General features: G+C 31.5%; 1 protein-coding gene across 5 annotated transcripts; it reads right to left on the bottom strand.

Annotated features, from left to right (window-relative positions):
- Positions 1–443: 443 nt before the first annotated feature.
- On the bottom strand, positions 444–6,982 carry LOC129310986 (protein BREVIS RADIX-like). Of its 5 annotated transcripts, none has more exons than XM_054952901.1 (7): positions 6,776–6,982; positions 6,215–6,405; positions 4,954–5,103; positions 2,181–2,578; positions 1,404–1,530; positions 958–1,292; positions 444–848 (listed from the first exon to the last, which is right to left on the bottom strand). In XM_054952901.1, exons 3-7 carry the CDS (start codon positions 5,068–5,070, stop codon positions 770–772), a joined length of 1,056 nt encoding a protein of 351 aa, XP_054808876.1. In that variant the 5' UTR covers positions 5,071–5,103; positions 6,215–6,405; positions 6,776–6,982; the 3' UTR covers positions 444–769. The 5 variants fall into 5 exon arrangements, with proteins under 5 accessions (XP_054808876.1, XP_054808877.1, XP_054808878.1 ...); XM_054952902.1 differs by having other exon boundaries at positions 4,954–5,098; XM_054952903.1 differs by lacking the exons at positions 6,215–6,405; positions 6,776–6,982 and adding an exon at positions 5,371–5,392.
- Positions 6,983–19,696: the final 12,714 nt, after the last annotated feature.

Here is a 19,696-nt window from a genome sequence, read left to right as displayed (position 1 = left end):
AACATTTATTTTATAATAAATTTTTGTTATTAATTTTATTAATGTATTAAAATTTACTTGTCATAATTTAATTAGATATAAACATATTAAATATATAAAATTAAATATACAAGTCTTACCTTTAAAGAAATAAAGAAATTAAGACAATAATAAAAAATGTGAAGGAAAGATACGTGGAGGAGAGGTAATTTACAGATACGTTAAGATGAGATAATTTAATTCATAAGATCAAAACTTGATGATTCTCACATGTCCGAGAGTTTTCTGATGAAAAAAATGATACCTAAATAAATGTGCAACAGATTATTATATTAAAATAAAGATTTTTCTTTTTTTATTATTCATTCTACTCTCATCACTTCTAGCAATCAAATAGCATCTTAATATCATACCGTTTTAGTTATGGTAAAGAGGATGTGATGCTTTAACTTAAAATGCGAACATTGAAACTCTGGTAAGGAAAGAGATTGAGTGATGTATGTGATAAAGTATATTATATACACAGCCAACAGTCTGAGGCACAGTTCTGGATGAGGTAAATTTATGAACAAGATGGTAATAATTAATTGCAAGAGCCACTATACTTGATAAAACGATCCCAGTAGGCCCAGTGGAATCATTACAAGAGATTATCCATCATTTGCGACATGGTCAGTCAATACGGTGGAAACTCAATGTTACGTGAAGACTCGCTCCATTGTCTGGAGTCGTATCATTACAGTCTGGAAATCGGAAAACAAAATTGGGGATCGCAACTTTTAGGTAGGCTTCAAAGGTATTGAGCTTGTATTCTTTCCCTGTTCTCCTCCCACCAATTCTTGGCATGTACCTCCCCGAATCTTTCGCGGCTTCACACGAATTGATCATAAAATGTTACCAGCTCATAATAGATCTTTCGAGTATAATGAAATAAAATGTGAGGAAAATATTTGAGATATAAGGTGGAGGAAGAATTACCTGAATCTGACACGTCGAAGCTCCCTTGAGCCGTCGAGTAACTGTCGGATAGTAATGTACACTCCAGGCTCATCTTGCTCTACCCATTCTGTCTCCATGTCACTGCCATTGCTAACAGAAGGTTCATCTCTAGAAGAGGTGGTTGTCCTCGATGCTTCAAATGAAGACCCTCCGTGGAATTGGGGTCCTCCACCTTGATCCGAAGATTCAGATGGAAAGTACCCTCTGTTTCCTGGGGTTTTAGGATAGTTCCTTGGCGTCCATTCTTTGTTTAATGATGACCCCATGGGGCTGTCTCTTGCAGATCCCAGTCTCGAGTATGAAGAATCTCTTTGCTGTTTAAAGAGGACCGTGTTACCACAAATATCTCAGAAAATCTGTTATCCAACATCATGTTTTGGAGTGGAATCTTGAAACATAACGCCGAATGCAACGTGTTAGTTTACCTCATCTTCAGATCTTGTAGGAGTGTTGATTTGTCGATTGAATCTCTGGACGTTATAGAGCTCCATGATTCGATCGTAATTCTCACCCCACCACCTTTGAGCTTGCCATTTGTCGAACATCTCTCGGCTGCAAATTCAAGCGCAAACTTTTTTTCAACTTTTGCTTCAACATCATACTTTCAATAACTACATTATGATACTTTTTGAATAAGATCAAGGCCTCGTTGGTATACATTCTTCAAAAATGGAACTGGATGAAAGTATATATTTCCAGTTTTTCTCTAGATCCTACCAAGAAATTAACACATTACAAATAAGGTAGTGTCAAGAGACATCCATCAAAAGGTTCGGCAAATGTCAGCTTAAAAAAAGGATTTAAATTCTCAACTTAAAGCAATTAAATGCATAATATTCATAGAAAGAGTGGAAAAGTAAGGGTGCAAGAAACACGCTTTCGCTCTTTAGTAACAATTTTTTTCTTTTATAATCAAATTACAAGGATTTAAACCTAAATTTGTACCTATACTACCTCTCCGCATTACCTAAGCTAGCATGAGGAAGCTAAAATAATCTGTTTTAAGTGCAAAATGCTTGGGGCATTAATCCAGAGTTACAATCACAAACAAGCAATCTTCGCATTAACCGCATAAGAAGACGACTCAATGAACAGGGAGTTCAGCAGATGAACATCTTTATAGCATTATAATTTTGATGGCTTAGTTCGTAAATCAGTGAGTGAAAACTAAGGCCGACCCTACATGAAATAGTTATAGTTACCTGAAGCGAATTCTTTTGAGATCATTTCCCCCATTTGGAAGAGACACAAATGTAATGTGAACCCCTGGCTCCACCTGTGCCATCCACTCCTTGGGCTCATCCTCTTTCTCCAGCACTACATCACAGACAGAAGCCGATTCGCGTCCTTTTGGGGTTCGGCCGCCACCAAATGACCCAGTAAATCTCGGGTCCGATCTACCAGCCGGATAATGGGAGCCGATAAAGTCCCATGCAGGGGTTGAACTTGAGCTTGCCCCTCCAATATAAGGGTATGGAACTCCTTCAGAGATGGTATCAAAATCTGGATAAGGTCTCTGCTCTTTCTTATGACTACTGGATCCTGTGCACGGTTTGCATTGCTTATAGGCACCTGAAAACTTCAGTGCCATATCCTTTATCTGCAAGTACATAATTGACACAGTTGTTATGCATTAGAAGCTCTGATCATGTAAAAAAGAACAGAACAAAAGATAGTATTGAACATTAAGCAAAATGGGTGCAAGTCACTCCGTTCAACACAGACACATGATATACGTATATTATCGAAGCATGTCCAACGTATACATAATTACAGATGAAAAGGCATTGTAATAGCATTATCTTAGAACAAAACTTATCTAAGTTTATACGTGAGATAGGAGAAACATGACATGATGTTACAAGACAAATAGAGATATTTGTTTTCAAGGGCCATACCCTTTTTTCCTTTTTTTTTTTTTTTTTTTTGCAATACATAAGAGAGATTTAACATAGGACCGCTAGACCTTGCTCTATTCTTGTCATTTGCCGCATTTTATTACCGTTCATTTGGTCTAAACACCATTTCGTGCCCACTTTTAAGTGCTGAAAGCATTCCATTCTTAGGGTGATTGGGAGTACAGGATAGCCATATAAATCTTGTGTCTAAGTAAATTTTGACCATTGACTCTCATAATTACTTTTATTGTGGAGACTGTCTAATAATCTTTTCCTATATCCTACTAAGATGTTAAAGGCTTCTAAAAAAGAATGAGCATATGCAGCAAACGAAAAGAACGAGGTGAACAGTTTTTTCTACTTGCCATCAAATTAAAATGAGACAAACCATGCAACTAAATTCTCCCTAATAGAAGCACCATGTTGATTTCGAATTTGACGAAAACAAGGATAATTAAAAAAATAAAAAAGGAAAGGAAAGAAAAGGAGAAACTGAGAACGGAATAAGCTTAATAATTGCTCAGAGATGTCCTCCTCGAATGACAACAGAACATAACAGCAGAGAAGTGCGTGATAAATGGAACACAATGAGGAGTGGGGAAACCAAATCTGGAACTTCTGAAAAATGTATTAAAAAGTAAATCTGGACGAAACCGGATGAAGTCAGAGCCTCAGAGGTTTCAAGCTAGGTCATTTTCAAAGCATCATGCAATACCTTTACAGCTGGACTGCTGAAGGATAGAAGCAGAAGTGGATGACAACATCCCTGGATGTCAAGTCTATTATAAGAATCTCATAAATTCGCTGATATAAAGTTACAAACTAAGCACTCCGATAAAGGCCATTCTTCATTTTAGGACCCTTCGCTAATTTCGGTCCGATAGTTACTTGTCAATATTTCTATACATTTCAGCGACCTTTGATATCTTGCAGTTGGGATAAGGATGTAGAAGTTCCTCCATAGAGGCCTCGACTTTGATATTGCAAACTAGATGTCTTACCTCGCTAATAGCCTTGTGTCGAGCTTATTACTGCACCCAACATTGATTAAGGTAATTAATACGCAGGTGTCAGAGGAAGAGATGCCGATGTTTAGTGGTCTAAAAATTGTGCACTAAAATACGGTAAAAAAATCGATAAAAGAGATTATGTCGAAAACATTTTTCGTTACAAAACAATCCAAGGATGTCACTGATGTAAATTTCTCTCTTTTTCATTAACGTACAAGGCCAAACTCCTGAAAAAACAATCGGTCGACAAGAATTCAAGGACGCCACAGGTGATATGACTATATGGCAGGCCCTTCTGAGCCAGGCATGATTTCTCAACATTAATCCAGCTGTTGAATATGGAAGATGTTGTCACCGTTGTTTCTCCATTGCATTTAAGAAGATTTGACCAAGACATGCTATTCAAATGCATTTATGAGAAAGAAAGGAGAGGAAAAGATAAGTTCAGGATATAAGTATATAGTAGTACAACCTAGTAGTAAAGTAATTGTTAATAAATATATTTGCCTGTTGTGAAAATTAGGCACGTTTGGCAGTAAAAAGATACTGGAAATTATAATTATAATAATCCTGAACCCACCAATATCTTGAAATTCTGCCTAAATCTTAAAACTGATTCGATGCAATTTGCTCTTTCAGGCCCAGTTGTAAATGGCTTATAAGACAAAGAATAAGCCACTAGACGGGGCTGATTAATTCATGATGGTCACGTCAGGTCACAGCACCTTGGCACCACATGCTCATAAATAAACCGATATACATAGACATATAGATAGGAGTGGACCATCCATCAAGAGCAGCAAATGGGACCAAAATAGAATTGCGTCATTCCTCCAAAACAAAAACAATGTTTGCCTAAATACGAGTGTATCCGTGTGGTAGATTAATTTAGGCCGTAATAGGTCATACGTGGACGAAAAAGATTCAAGGGTGGTCCCCACCATGTCAGGACCCTAATGGCCTAATGGGGTTATGATCTTGTTTGTTTTCACCAAGATGGAAAAAGAAGCTACAAAAGCAAAGATCGTAGCCGAAGGGGCAAAAAAAGAGAAGGTGGGATTAAGAACCTGCGTCGTCAGGCTTTTGACGGCTTCTTTTGTACTCGGCGTGCCACTCTCACGGGTTCCTCCTCCAACTTCCCTCTCCTCCGCCAATTGCTTTGTACACGCTATGCATGTAAACATCTTACTTTTACAACCTTTTTTCTTCTTCCTGCACTAAAACAAGCATTTATGGTTCATTATAAGGGTCTAAAGAATTACTATATTCTCTGATAAAAAAATGGGGGAGTGGCACTTTGCAGTGCCGTAGCATTAGCTTTGAATGGGCTATAGAACAATTTGTACATCCTATTCATTCAGGACAGAATTGATAGGTGGAGGCAGTCATTTTCATTGAATAAAACAGTGGCAGGTAATACCTATTTGCGGTAAGTAATGGCAATAGTTAGGCCGGTAAAGAAAGCAGCGAAATAAAGAACTTACAACACAGATACAAGAAGTTAGAATGCAACTAGAAAGAAAGTATAGTTCCGATCTATTATCTTCACGGGAAATAAAATGGTCCCAGCAAAAGAGAAAAAGGAAAAGCAATCTTCTATGAGCTTGGGATCAGAGTAGAGCGAAAGCCTTCTCCAAAACCCAAATAAGGAAAACATGTCAACAATCAAAAGTAGAGAGAAACAATACAGGAGAAGGAGTCTTCAACGTGGTCCTTCCGCCAAGCACACTGTGGCTATGTGCATTTACTTAGTAGAAAACTTGCTTTGTCTCTGCAATCGTGAATTTCTCCAGTGCAGATTTAAAATTATGCACGATATGAAATCATTCCTACACCGATTTGCTTTTTATGTGATATAATAATTTGCTTAAATTGAAATTAAAAACTGAAGTGTGCCCGAGCATTGGTTCTGACACGTCCCTTGTGCTCTCCCCAAAATCCCAGTAAAATACACTAATCTATGCCCCTCATTCTCTCTTTATCTTTTGTGTAAATCACATCAATCCTCGGTCACCGAGATGCCCAAAAGCGACCCACTGAGTCACTGACCTTGAGAGAGAAACTGTGTGGCTTATTTGATTAATTTCTTTTTCACTTATTTTTTTTAAAAGGAGCTACTACTAGTTACATTTTTGTGTTTTTGGGATTCAGAAAAATCAAAATCCGTTTGGGATCGGAATCAAAGTTTGTCGGAGGATGGAAGCGGTGTGAGATGAGGCTAAGAAACATGCAAATTAGAATGTGGAAGAGGGAAGAACTTCCACACTGCTATTTGCTTTACTGAAAAGCGGGATTTAATACTGCCATTATTATTCGAAAACGACTTACCAAGGAAACCTCAACTGCTTCTCGTTCTTTGTCCCTCTGAGACTCAGCACAGCCACACGCAGAGTCAAGTAAATGTTTCGGTCTTCTGGTTTCAGATTGCTTTTTCTTCCGATGCTTCAACCTCAAAATCTACAGCACACGTTCACCTTTTGCCATTGCCATCGTCCTTTAAAGCCACCAGCAAAGGAGCTCTGTATCATTAAATTAAATTAAAGTAAAAAACAAAAAACAAAGATGAGAGAGGGAGGGAGAACAAGCGTTATCATCAATTGAAGTAAATGAGAAATCACTTTAAATGTAATCAAATCGCTTAGGATCTGAAACGCATTTGAATTAATGATGATGCAAACTAATCATAGAAATAAAGATTAAAGGAAAAGGAAAAGACAAATGAGATTTAAAAGCTAAACCTGCCTTTTATGAACTGCAATGGCAGTAAACAGCTCCAGAGACACTAAACAAATGGCGGTATGAGTTTGTGAATTTAACTTAGCCTTTTTTTACAGCTACAAAGCTAGCTTTACAGAGCAGAACCGTCCAAAACTAAATCACTACACTGACCTAACAAGTGCGTTAACGATCAAAATCCCCCAACGTCGCTGATGAAATTCCTTCATAGATAAAATGACAGAAGCTTCCACGTGGAGAACCTTAGCTACCAACTACATACAAAAAAGCCGAGCTCTACCGAGAAATTCTAAAAGAAACAGAATGATTCATCAAGAAAATGTGCAAATTACAAAGTGGGATACGATAGTAGCGGTTTGATGCAGGTAACGGACGAAGAACCAAGGAAAAAGAGACGATGGGAGGGAAGAATGAAGGTATTTATATGGGAAGGAGTTAACGGCGTTAGGTCGGGGACGTTAAGAGACGGAAAAGGAGTATTGTCCGTGTGCGAGAAACCGTTAAGAGTGAGGAGCGAGAACAAATGGTCGAGGGCCGAGAGGACATTTGGGTCCACATGTCTAGCTCGATGCGTCAGAGGGGGATCTCTAACGTGCGTATTAAGTAGCCTACGTGGATGAAAGTGATTGGCTTTCATGTTACAGGCTGGTACAGGTTAAGAACCATCCCGTCAAGCATATGCTCTCTTGTCATCATGTTATCCGTCCATTCGGAATTTAAAAATACAGACACACTATATAGGAGGCTAGGATTATTCTTTGATTTCTTTCATAAACAAAGAAAATATATTATTAATCAGATTCAAAAAACTAAAATGCTTAATTCCAATTTATTGAGATTGGTGAAACTGTGAAGAATGGTATTCTTCGGGGAAGTTTGGTTGGTACAGGGAAGAACCATAAGGCTAAAAAAAAATATTTCTTTTAAGATTATTTTTATATGACTATCAAACTATATTATATTCGTATGGTTTTGGATCTAATTAAAAATAACTATTATAGAAATCTTTTTTACCTTTACACAAATTCAAATTTAAAATTTTATGTTTAAGTTTTTAAAAACTCAAGATTTTTTATGTTTTTTGTCTTAACATAAAACAATGAACAAGACATCATATTTATTAAAGGAAAAATTATCGTAAAGTCCTCTATGAGTATTTTAACTACTCAAAAGTCCCACCCAGTGTATAAATGGTTGTGTGGTCCCTTAAAACTTTGTTGTACATGAGATTTTTTGTGAATTGATCAAAATGTTCGTGATGCTCCCTAATTCCTTTGACCCTCTCTTCGATTCCATTCCTCCTCCTCCTTTTGAAAGCTTCCGTATCCCGCTAATGAAGATGAAACACAAGAAGTAAGGCTTCAAGCTCTAGCCTCAAGAACTCTCATTGTCAACACTATCACCCTGCTACCCAAAAACCATATCGCAACAATATTCATGGAGCAGATCATGACCCTAGAGAGGACAAACTTGTAGTGACCTCACAAATAGTGAGGGGTGGACATGACCTTAGAGAGGATGCGCGAGATTGACAACATGCATGAGCCAAGTGAGTGATGGCATTTTGGGCAATTCACCAAAAAAAAAAATCGTATTCACAGCCCAATCCCAAGGGACTTCATAGTTATTTGTGCATTTAGTAGGACTCTCTTTCGCCACATGTCCGAGGCCACTTGGGATAGTTAGAATACTTACATGGGACTTTAGAGTAATTTTTCATTTATTGAATGGTCTTTAATTAAAAAAAATTCAAGATTTGAACTTTTATTCGAGAAGATGACTATAAAGCTCAATCAAAATATATAAATAATAATTAAGTCTCTCACAATATTATGATTCTTTTCAAGTTTTTAGATATATTTCTGACATTAATGAGTTTAGCTTAAATAATTAAATTTTTTCTTATTTAAAATAAAACATAACGGATCTATCTCCATTTTTCCTATCACAACTTATATTATATGAATTGTAAAGAATAAACAATAAATCATAACTTCCCACATAAAATTTATTTTATGATTGATAAACAAGTTCTTAAAATAATAATTCATAATCACAACTCTCATTTAAGTAATTACAAAATTTTGTGAATTATAAAAATTGAATAAGAAATCACAACTTTTAATGTGAATTTTCTTTTAAAATAATCGATCATAACTTTTGTTTTAGTAACCACAACTCTTATTACATGAATCAGAATAATTGAATAAAAAATTATAATTTCTCACGTGAAAATTCTTTTATCATTGAAACTCAAGTTCTAAAAATAATCAGTTATAACTTGTATTTAAGTAATTATAATTTTTATTCTGTGAATCATAATTGAATAAGAAATCATAACTTTCAATGTAAATCATTAATGTCATAAAGGTATTAAGAGACGTCAAAAAAATTATGACATTTTAAAGAAACCTGATTGTCATTTATACAGTCAGTGAGATTTAATTGTCATTTTTTCTTTTCAATTTTTTTTTTGGGCCTGATGTAAATTTGTAATTTGCTGCGCATCTCTCAAAATTTTCGTGATATGCATATAAGATAACTTATCTGTAAAATATAAAGTATATATTAGATTGCACAATTCATAAATTACGAACAATGCAGCTCGTTTTATAATGTACACTTGATGTAATTGGAAAAGATGTCTAACAGAAAATTAGAAAGTCACATGTTCTATGCAGTACATAAGAAAGTGCACATCTAAACTATAAAGTTAGTTACAGAGTCATATTATTTATCATTTATCAATCATAAATATCATTACTCGTTTAATTATTAAACTTCATAAATATGCGTTTGAAAGCCCGTTGATATTGAAATAACGTGAAAGCATGGATGAAGTTTTAAAATATATCCTAAAACTCGTGTCAAGGTCTCTCTCTCTCTCTCTCTCTCTCTCTCTCTCTCTCACACAATTATATTCATGAACAGAGGAGTAGGAAAAGAGAGTGGTTTATGTTACTTGCATGCTAAGGGTTAATTACAACTTTAATATTATGATTGCCTATGCACGAAGCTAGCCAAATGAAGCTCCCTTGCAGAACTTACTTTAACCTTCATGTGTTTGATTATGATTAAAGAATGAATAAAATATCATATTATTCTAAACTTGACGAGTTACTATGCACTTTTGATATCATTGTCTTTTTCATCAGATTTGTTCATTCTCTTCCTCGGTTACTCAACATGTTTCCTTTTTCTATTTGGAGTCTACTGCTGTTTAACCGCACACGCGCCTAGCTTCGCACTTCAAAATCACACAGTTCACTCCCCCACATCATGATATTTAATTATAGGATTTTAAAAAATAACATGATTAATATTCTAATTATCACTTTGTAAAATTTTATGTTCGTGAACTTGGTTCAATTTTTGTATTATTCATAATATTGAAAATCAAGCTGATGCAGTTGGTTGGACCGAAAAATCGTTAAACTAGTGTCTTAATTACATTCAACAAAATATTTTGTTCATTATCAATTTAATGTTATCACAATTCAATTATAATTTTAATTATTAATCCTTAAATTAGTGTCTTAACCGGTTCTGCTTTTAAAATATTGGTATTATACAAAATTTAAAAGAAGAGGTGATGGTGCGCACTTCATTGATAGCAATTATGTTCCCTTTTCGATGCGGGATGGCCATGGATTTGAGCCCCCTTTTTTCTCTCTTTCTTTTTATTAAGAATGGCATTGTTAATGATAATGGCTTGTAAATAGTTTTTTTTTCCTATAAATTTCTCATGTATGTACATGTGATAAATTAAATGTTTAAAATTAATATTAATATTAATATTTTAGCTATCAACAAAAAAAAATGGATTCAGCTAAAAAAAATATGATATAAATTACATCTAAAAAATAATCCAGTGAAATATGTATGCATGAGTTGCAGAGATACGCCCAAAACCAGACCCAAGCTAAAGAGGAGCAAATTTTAGTATTAAGTCCCTGGCCCTGTTTTTTTTTTTTTTTAAATTTTCATATCCTCTCCCAATCTCCCTCAAATCTATTACCATTAAGTCCTTCATTCTGTTCAAAATATATTTAAAAAATTATATATCAATAAAGTACTCATTTTTATAAAAAAAATATTTTTTAATATCAATTACCAATGCACTTCGTGATAGGTGGGGGATAAACTTATACAATAATTTAAGTTAATAATTACAAGGAGTAAAATGGAGATTTTATTTTGCGTGTTCTAAATTGTTTATATTTTTAACTAAGTTTGGGTGGGAAAATACTTATATTTTGGAGCAGATGAAGTAACTCATTTGAAAAATGGGTACAAAATTTATTTTAAAAAAACATAATTATTAGATCTTATTATTTTATAATATTTTATTATTGATCTTTGTATTTTTTTTTAGTATTTTAAGTCCCTCTATTTTTTTGTTTATAATATTATTTCCTCTACCTTTAAATATGTCTAGAGTGTAGAGTGATGATGATGTTGCACTCATAACAATGTTAGATTATCTAATGTGTAACTAACAATAATATTAATAATGATAGTAACATGTTTAAAATATAATGAATTGGCAATTTAAATTAACAAAAATTTAAAAAACGATTAACGTTGCTGGTGAGAAAAACTATAATAACTTACAGCGTTGAAAAAAAGTACGGACTAATAATAAAACATGAGAAAATTATAAGAATTGATAATTATATTTTTCTTTTATGTTTTTAATGAATTAAAATAGTATTCATGCCATGCACAACAGGGAATTTAGGCTGTTTAAGATTAAAAAAAGAAAACCTGGAAGGAGACAAAAGTTCCAGCAGTGTGGGAAATATTCTGCTCTGCCCTACAATTATGACATGTCATTCCAAAAATACTCTCACGTCCCCTCATTTTGTGAACCCGCATTGCATCCCCACGCTGTCTGCTGTCCCTTTTTTCATACATATAAAAATATATAATAAGGTACCTCTTCAATTCTAATACACGGTAAATTTTAAGAGTTTTTTCTTTTTGATATGAAATAAAATTAGACTAATTAATGTTTTTAAATCTTACTCCGATTTATTTATTATAATTTAAATTCCTAAACTATAATTTATTATAATTATTAACTATTAATGTTGAAGTTGGACGAAATTAAAAAGTTACGTATTTTTGTAAAAGTATAATTATCTTTTTTTAATGAACCTGAAATTGATACTTATATTAAAGAATGGGCGGAGTATATGTATTATGTATGTAAGACTTTCTGAATTTTTAATTTGAAACGAGGCTTCATAGTCCATATTATAAATGAGTTGCCGACTTTCTGAATAATAATACCTGCTATATATTTTTTTTTACATATTTAATTACATTTTGATTGAAGAAGTGATATTATAGTGAGTAGAATTACAGGTTCCGGCTTTATAAAATACTGGGAAAAAATGAGAGGAGGAAAAAAGAAGTGGAAAAAGAAGGATAAGATTGATGAGAAATGAAAGGTCGAATCAGCCGCAGAAAAAAGAATAAAAATGGAAATAAGAAAAGAAGGGAGATCTATGTTCAATCTCATCAAAAGGACAAAGATTGAGGCTACAAGTTGGATCCTAAGTAAAAGGTCTGAGAAAATCCCTTGGTCTCTTTGGTGTCTCTGTCATTGCCACCTGCATCTTCCTCTGTTGTAACTGTTTCTGTTTTCTCTCTTCCCGTTTCATGTTTTGTAATATACGGGCGATCGAGCCAGAAAAATCACTTCAAAATTTTAGCAAAATTTCTACTTTTAGTCTCATACTGTTCTGTTCAATTTTTATTCAATCCTGTTCGTTCACGATATTTTTTTTTTTTTGGTTGCTGAAAAATTCATATTAGTAGCTGAGATAGAATATACAAACTCCAATATACAATAAACAGCATGCGGGCAAAAATGAACCAATAGATATTAGATCTAGTAGAATGAATTAGTCCCTTAAATTGTAACGAGTTAAAATTTAAATTTTTATTTAAAAAAATGCTAGCACTTAGATTTAGACTGTGCTTTAAAACAGGATTGTTTTAATATGAAAATATCCATGAGCAATGAAAGAAAAACCAACATAGAACATTAAAATAATCTGAACACAAGGACTACAAATTAAGACAAAAAGCTTTTTAAAAAAATGCCTTGTGTTTTAAAACTCTAACTAATTTATCACCCATGCGTAGAAAAGAATGTTATTTTTGCAATTTTTTATTAAATAAAGACAATCAGCATATATTGAGTAGTTATACGAGTATAACAATTAAACAAAAAAATTATACAATCGATAAACTATACGTAATAATTCCTCATACTTGTTAAAAAAACACATCAAACTCTCCCTGTAGCAGGTGAGAAGGCAACATTATAAAACCTCTTAAAATGTGTTAGTGTGTTAGTGTGTGTGTGTGTGTGTTTTTTGGTGGGTTTCTTTGTTCCTCCCCCCCCCCCCCCCCCCCGGGGGCGCTTTGGTTTCTGATGAATCAATGTCGTGCTTTAACTTTAATCTTCGAATGTTTTTTGCGTCTCTTCCCTTTATTCCCTGGGCCTAGCCTCTCTTTAAGCAAAGAATGCTTCCCATGGAGGCACGACAAAACCTTTTCTTTAACAGAACGTATCTTCCGTCACACACACACACACACACACATTTTATAAAATAAAATTGTTTTACATGACTATTTTATATATCTTGGCCCTACAAAATATATATTTCAAAGAAGAAAAAAATTAATTATTTAACTTTTATAATTCTAACTCAATTGTAACTCAATTTTTAAAATTTTAATTCAGTTATAACTTAGCCTACTTTTGCAACTCAATCCTTATATTTTTAATTATTTAAATATTAGTCATTATATCTTAAAAAAATAAAATTATAAAGACTAATATTATTTTAAAATTTATTACTAATGTTTTAAATTACCAAACCCTTTTAATCTTTATAAATATTAAAAGTTTAAAATATTTATAATTTTATTTTTTAAACTATGGGGATTAATATTTAAATAATTAAAATTATAGGGACTAAGTTGCAAGAGGTAAAATTCAAGGATTGGTGACAACTGAATTAAAATTATAAAGATTAAATTATAATAAGTTAAAATTTAAATATTGAATTATAATTGAATCAAAACTGTAGAAACTTAATAATTAATTTTTCCTTCAATAAAGTATGCGGTAACAGAATTTTGATATACCAGGCTTATAGCTTAGCATAAGTTCGTCCTATTTATTTGTGATCCACATATGGAGCCAAAAGTTTCAGGATGACATACTTCTTTAATCTTATTTATAAAATATTTTTAATATATTTTATGGAAATAAAAAAAATTTTAAAATTTGTTAACTCTATCTAAAAATTTAATAATTTATTAACTGTACCTCTATACAAACTTTAATAGTATATTTTTTCTCTTTGACATTCAATGGAGATCAAATGAAAAAATTTAGAAAAAATTAATTATTTAGTTTTTATAGTTTTGACTCAACTATAACTCAATCCTTAAACTTTGATTCATTATAACTCAATCTCAAAGTCTTGACTCAATTGTAACCCAATCTCTATAGTTTCAATAACTTAAACATTGATCTCTATATTTTTTAAAAAAATTTGAAACTATGTTAAAAGTTGTTACTAATATTTTAAATTACTAAACCCTTTTAATCTTTATAAATATTAAAAGTTTAAAATATTTTTAATTTTTATAATTTTATTTTTAAAATATAAGTATTGATATTTAAGTGGTTAAAACTATAAGAGCTAAATTATAAAAAGTAAAGTTTAAAAATTGAGTTATAACGAAATTAAAAACTGTAAAAACTGAGTTACAACTTGATCAAAGTTATAGGAACTAAATGATTAATGTTTTCAAAAATTTATAATAAAAATTCAATGAGATAATTCATAAAATTACAAATAAGATTTAAAAAAAATCTCTATCCTTTAAATATAGGACAAGAGGAAGGAGCAGTATTTTCAATAAAATTATATACTGTGTATAATTTGTCTTTTGATGTTTCCTTTCCAACAAAGAATACTCTCTTCAGTCTTATTTATAAATTATTTTTATCAACCTCATTAATAACAATACAATTAAAGTGCAAAGAATAAAATTTAATAAAATTACAAACATAATCCTAAAAAAATAAATAAATTATATAATATTATTTTTTTATTTTTCTCTCTCTTACCTTTTAAGAGTAGTTTAGACATTTTATTTAAAAAAACATTACCATTATTTTAATAATTTATAAAATGAATCACTTTATTTTTTTAAAATATGACTAATAAAATGCACCAGAGGGAGCATTTAATAACTTTATCATCCTCTGACTTGAGCGATGACAAAATTGTATAGTTGTTATAAAATGCCACGATGAAAGCCATACTTTTTTAAGACAAATACACCCCTTAAAAATAAGATGATAGATTGCAATTTAAAGAATTTAGTGTGTGTTTGGATTTGATCACGTTTACATCCCAAGAGTAAATTTTAACTTTTCAAATGTAAAATGTTGTTTGGCTTCCTTTTTTCAGGTAAAACGTACTTTCCAAACTGACTTTCAAAAACGTTTGAGATGGAGAAATTTGCAAAGCTACTCTAGGTTGCTTTCAAGACGTAATCAGTTGAAATGGATATTTATGGCTGGTGCATAATTTTATTGACCTTGATGCCCTTCATTTTTGCAGCTAATACATATCACCCACACTCCCTCATCGATCCTCATTCGTGTAGCTGATACATCAGTCTTATTCGTCCTTTGTTGTTGGTTTGTGTCCTTCGGTCATCCGCCGCTAGTCCACCGTTCGACCATCTTTTCTCCTTCTCTCCTTCACCTCTCCTCTGCCATCACAAATCCGGATCTCTTCCCTCCCTAAGCTTCTCCTTCCTTCACCGATGGTGGCTACATTTCTGGCCAAGAGCTCTCTCATCTCGTGTTACTACTGTCTCTCCACCTCTCGTTTGTCCGAAGTGGACAGGTTGCCAAAGGAGGAAGAGGACATTGCCAGTGACGACAACGAAGAGGAAAACGAGAGCGACTTTGTCAGAGGATTAAATATCTTAATGACAGCGACCTTAGCTGTAGCAGCCTAAACATTAGAGAGTTGGAAGCAGATCAGGGCAAGGAACTCATGAGGTGAAGGTCGTCCATCTCCGGCGTGGCGAAGGTGCCAAGCCAGCTCCAGTTCTTTTTCCTGGGCTCCTAGATTTTTGACACCCACTTGCCCCACGCCCTCATTCGAACCCCTCTGTACATGGGATGCTTGTTGTTGCTGTTATCTCGGCCCTTCTTGAGCTTCCTCTGTTGTGCTGGTAATGTCTCAAAAGCAGAGTTCGGCCATGACTGAGGTGGAGACAGTTCAGATGTTAATGGCGAGGATGACGTGACGATGGAGAGTATATTATTATTACATATTTTTTAATATTAAATTTTATTTTTTATTCTTATTATTTAATATTTTAAATTTTATGTTATTTTAAATTTATTTCATATTTTTTAATATATTATATTTATATAATAAAAATTATAAATTATTATAAATCAATGTCCTTTTTGATCATTCTATATTTAGAAGCATATTTCGAAAGCATATATTTTTATTAATCCAAACAATTTTCAATTTGTCAAACTAACTTTTAAAAAAATATATCCAAACACAATTTTCATTACAACAACTAACTTTTACCAAACTGACTTTTACTAATTGAACTTTCATCAAACTGACTTTTGATGAACTGAAAACCAAACACGCACTTACTCCCCATTGCTTGTCTTTCCTCATACCAAACATTTTTTTATGATGATAGAGTATTCAATTTACGAGGACAATTTTATTTGGTATATTTGTTTGGACAGTTTGTTTGAGAAATATTTTTCTTTTAAGCTCGTTATAAAATACGGATTATCAGAAAATATGGATCATTTTAGAGCCTTTCTTTTTTATAATATCCGTCATTTAATGAATTTGTAAAACATTTTCATTACGCACGCACGTTTCAACAGAGTTTGTTCGAGAATTGTTATCCTAATAAAATCATAGTAAGGTTGGACACAACTAAAAAAAAAAACAAAAAGAAATTAATGACAAACGATGTAATTTGCATCACAAATTTTATGATAAAATCTGTCACTAAATTAATGACTGTCTTGAACTTAAAACGTCTCTATTTTCGTATATACCTTTTTTAGTTAAACTATAACGGCCTTTCAATTTTAATACTCATTTTTTTTAAAAATATAAAGTATTTTTAATCAAATCTATCTCTAATGAAGTAGTGACCTATTTTTCGACTAATCATATCTTTTCATATTTAATCCTATTAAATATCTTATAATAAATATAAAGTTATTATCAATATGAGTACTTTTGAAAAAAAGATAATGATTACATTTTGAAATACTAAAAATACCTTATATTTTTTAACATTCACCTCCTCAAAAAATGCTTTATATTTTTTAATGAAAAAATATGTAAATATATATATATATATATATATTCCCTACATTCAAAAATATAAAATATTTTTTGAGGAGTTTGATATTAAAAAATATAAGATATTTTTAATCTTTTGAGATGTAATTATTGCCCTTTTTTAAAAGTTCCCCTATTGACAATGACTTTATATTTATTATAGGATATTTAATAAAAATAAATATAAAAAGATAAGGTTAGTTTGAAAGTAAGTAATTACTTTATTGGTATGAGATTCAGTTAAAAATACCTTATATTTTTAAAATGGAGGGAGTATATATTACTTAATTAAACACGTATACTTAACTTAATATATTTTGTATATATCTAATATATTATTATTATTTAAATAGGTTGATAATATATATTATCATATATAAACACAAATTAACACAAAAATATATAAATAAGTATATTATCAGACAATAAATATATTGTTTAATACCAATTATCGTCTTTTATGAAAATAAATATTTCTATATATCATTTAACTATGTTTTAATTAAAATATTTTTATATGATTAAAATTTTATTTTTACATTTGAATTTACAGAATAAAATAAAAAATATTTTTTATTTTTATGTCATTTTATATTATATATTTTACTTATAATAAGAGAAAATTTATTTATGTAATTATTTAATATTTTTATTTTTAATATTTCTCATACGAATATCTCTATGTATATTATTAATTTCCTATTTTTATAAAATATTTAAACTCTTTTTACTAATTTTTTAATTTAAAAATATCTATCACTAATATAAAGATTTAGTGACAAATTTAAACAGGTCACTGCATTTATAAATTTAATGAAAATGTAACGACAACTTATATTCATTACTAATTTGTCACTAATTTATGTAATTAGTGATATATTTTAATCCATCACAGAAAATTCACCGCTAATATCCATAATTAGTGATAGATTGAAGAGTTGTCATTAATTTTAATTTTTTGACAATACGAGTTGTATATCTTTTAGAAAGAAAAGAAGAGTGTTGAAATTTTTGGAGATATTATTATTATTATTATCATTATTATTATTATTATTATTTGCAAAATGAGAAGACTGCTTTGCTTTAAAAACGAGAGGTAAAAGTTGGCATACAGTGTGGGAGGGAGTGGTATTGTTCATTCTAGAATGAATCTTGAACCATAATCAAGAAAGATTACAAATAGCTCAAGTCTAACATGAACAATTTTCTTTTATCATTTACCACGTTCATACAATTAGGTAGAGTAAATTAAAGATATAGTGTAATATAAAATCATTCTGTGCCCTATCGAATAGCCAACAAATGGACACAATTGGACACAAGCGTTAACTTCTCTACATATAAAGTTTAAACCAATATTTCAACCCTAATAGAAAAACATTCTATCTTGATTAATAATATCTCTAACAGGTTGGTGGGTGATATCATTTTTAATAACTAGATTAATCATCTTTGTATAATTTGTGTAGATTTAAATATTATGAAGATTCCTCTTCCAGTATAACTAGAGGCTAAAAACAATAACAATCACTTCAATAATAGTAGAATGGTAGTTATTCATATTAGCGTTAAATCCACATACCTAGTGAACATTATAGTCTCTCACCACTCCTCCACACTTACCAACACCTTCTTTGCAAGATTCATCCACATTGAGCATCACTTCATTGCAAACTAGTCTTACCCAAACCTCATAAAGCCTCACTTCATTACGACCTCATCAGAAAAAACGTGCTTGCATCTTGAACACCAAATTCCTCAACAAGTGTAACCAAAAAGAACATCGCAAGGAACCTGTCTGGTCATTTCTAAAGTTCCAATGAAGTCATCAATCCTCTCTGATGAGGCTTTTGAAAGTATCCCAACAGTTTGGATTCACAAAACAGGTCCGCCTCGATCTCTTCCGCATATTGGCAATCTCGCAGCAAATTGAGTGCTTCTTCCTTCCTTCGCACCCTAGAGGACAGAGATCGAATGTAGCTAATCCTCGTCCTTCACGAACCTCAGTTGTATGGATCTTGTTTTTTTTTTTTTTGAGAGTAGCCATAATACTGGCCAAAAAAAAAAACAGAGAGTAGCCACAGTAGAACTTTAGGGCCTGTTTGGAAACCTGTTTTGGGAACAATTTTCTATTCTCCAGAACAAAAGAACAAAAAAATCTGTTTGGTAACGTGTTTTCAAAAAGTGTTTTGGAGAACAAAAAATAAAATATTATTCTGGAGAATAAAAAAATAAAAATAACTTTTAAGTATTCTGTAATTATTGTTTTGGAGAACAAGAGGGAATGAGAAAAACACTTATTTTCATTATTTTTTTTATTCTCAGAACATGTTCTATAGAACACCAGTTTTTAAAATAATAAAATAAAAATAATTTCAAACATACCCTTAATCTTTTCTAGTCTTGTCCACCTTCACAGCTTACTCCAAATTGGATTGCTCGACCAATTAATACTTGCTTGCAAGGAAAGAATAAGCATAATGAACTCAAAAATTATTGTTGTTAGATTGTTTCTAGATAAATTATGAACTTTTTAAAATTACATGAAATTTAAAAAATATATATTAATATTATAATGAATAAAAATGTTATATTTTAAAGCCATATATTGACATTTTGCAAAGACTAA

Source organism: Prosopis cineraria, unplaced genomic scaffold, assembly GCF_029017545.1.
Source record: "Prosopis cineraria cultivar Desert tree isolate PC_DT_omini unplaced genomic scaffold, ASM2901754v1 PC5, whole genome shotgun sequence".
Lineage (NCBI taxonomy): Eukaryota > Viridiplantae > Streptophyta > Magnoliopsida > Fabales > Fabaceae > Prosopis > Prosopis cineraria.
This window is presented reverse-complemented; position numbering and strand designations above follow the sequence as displayed.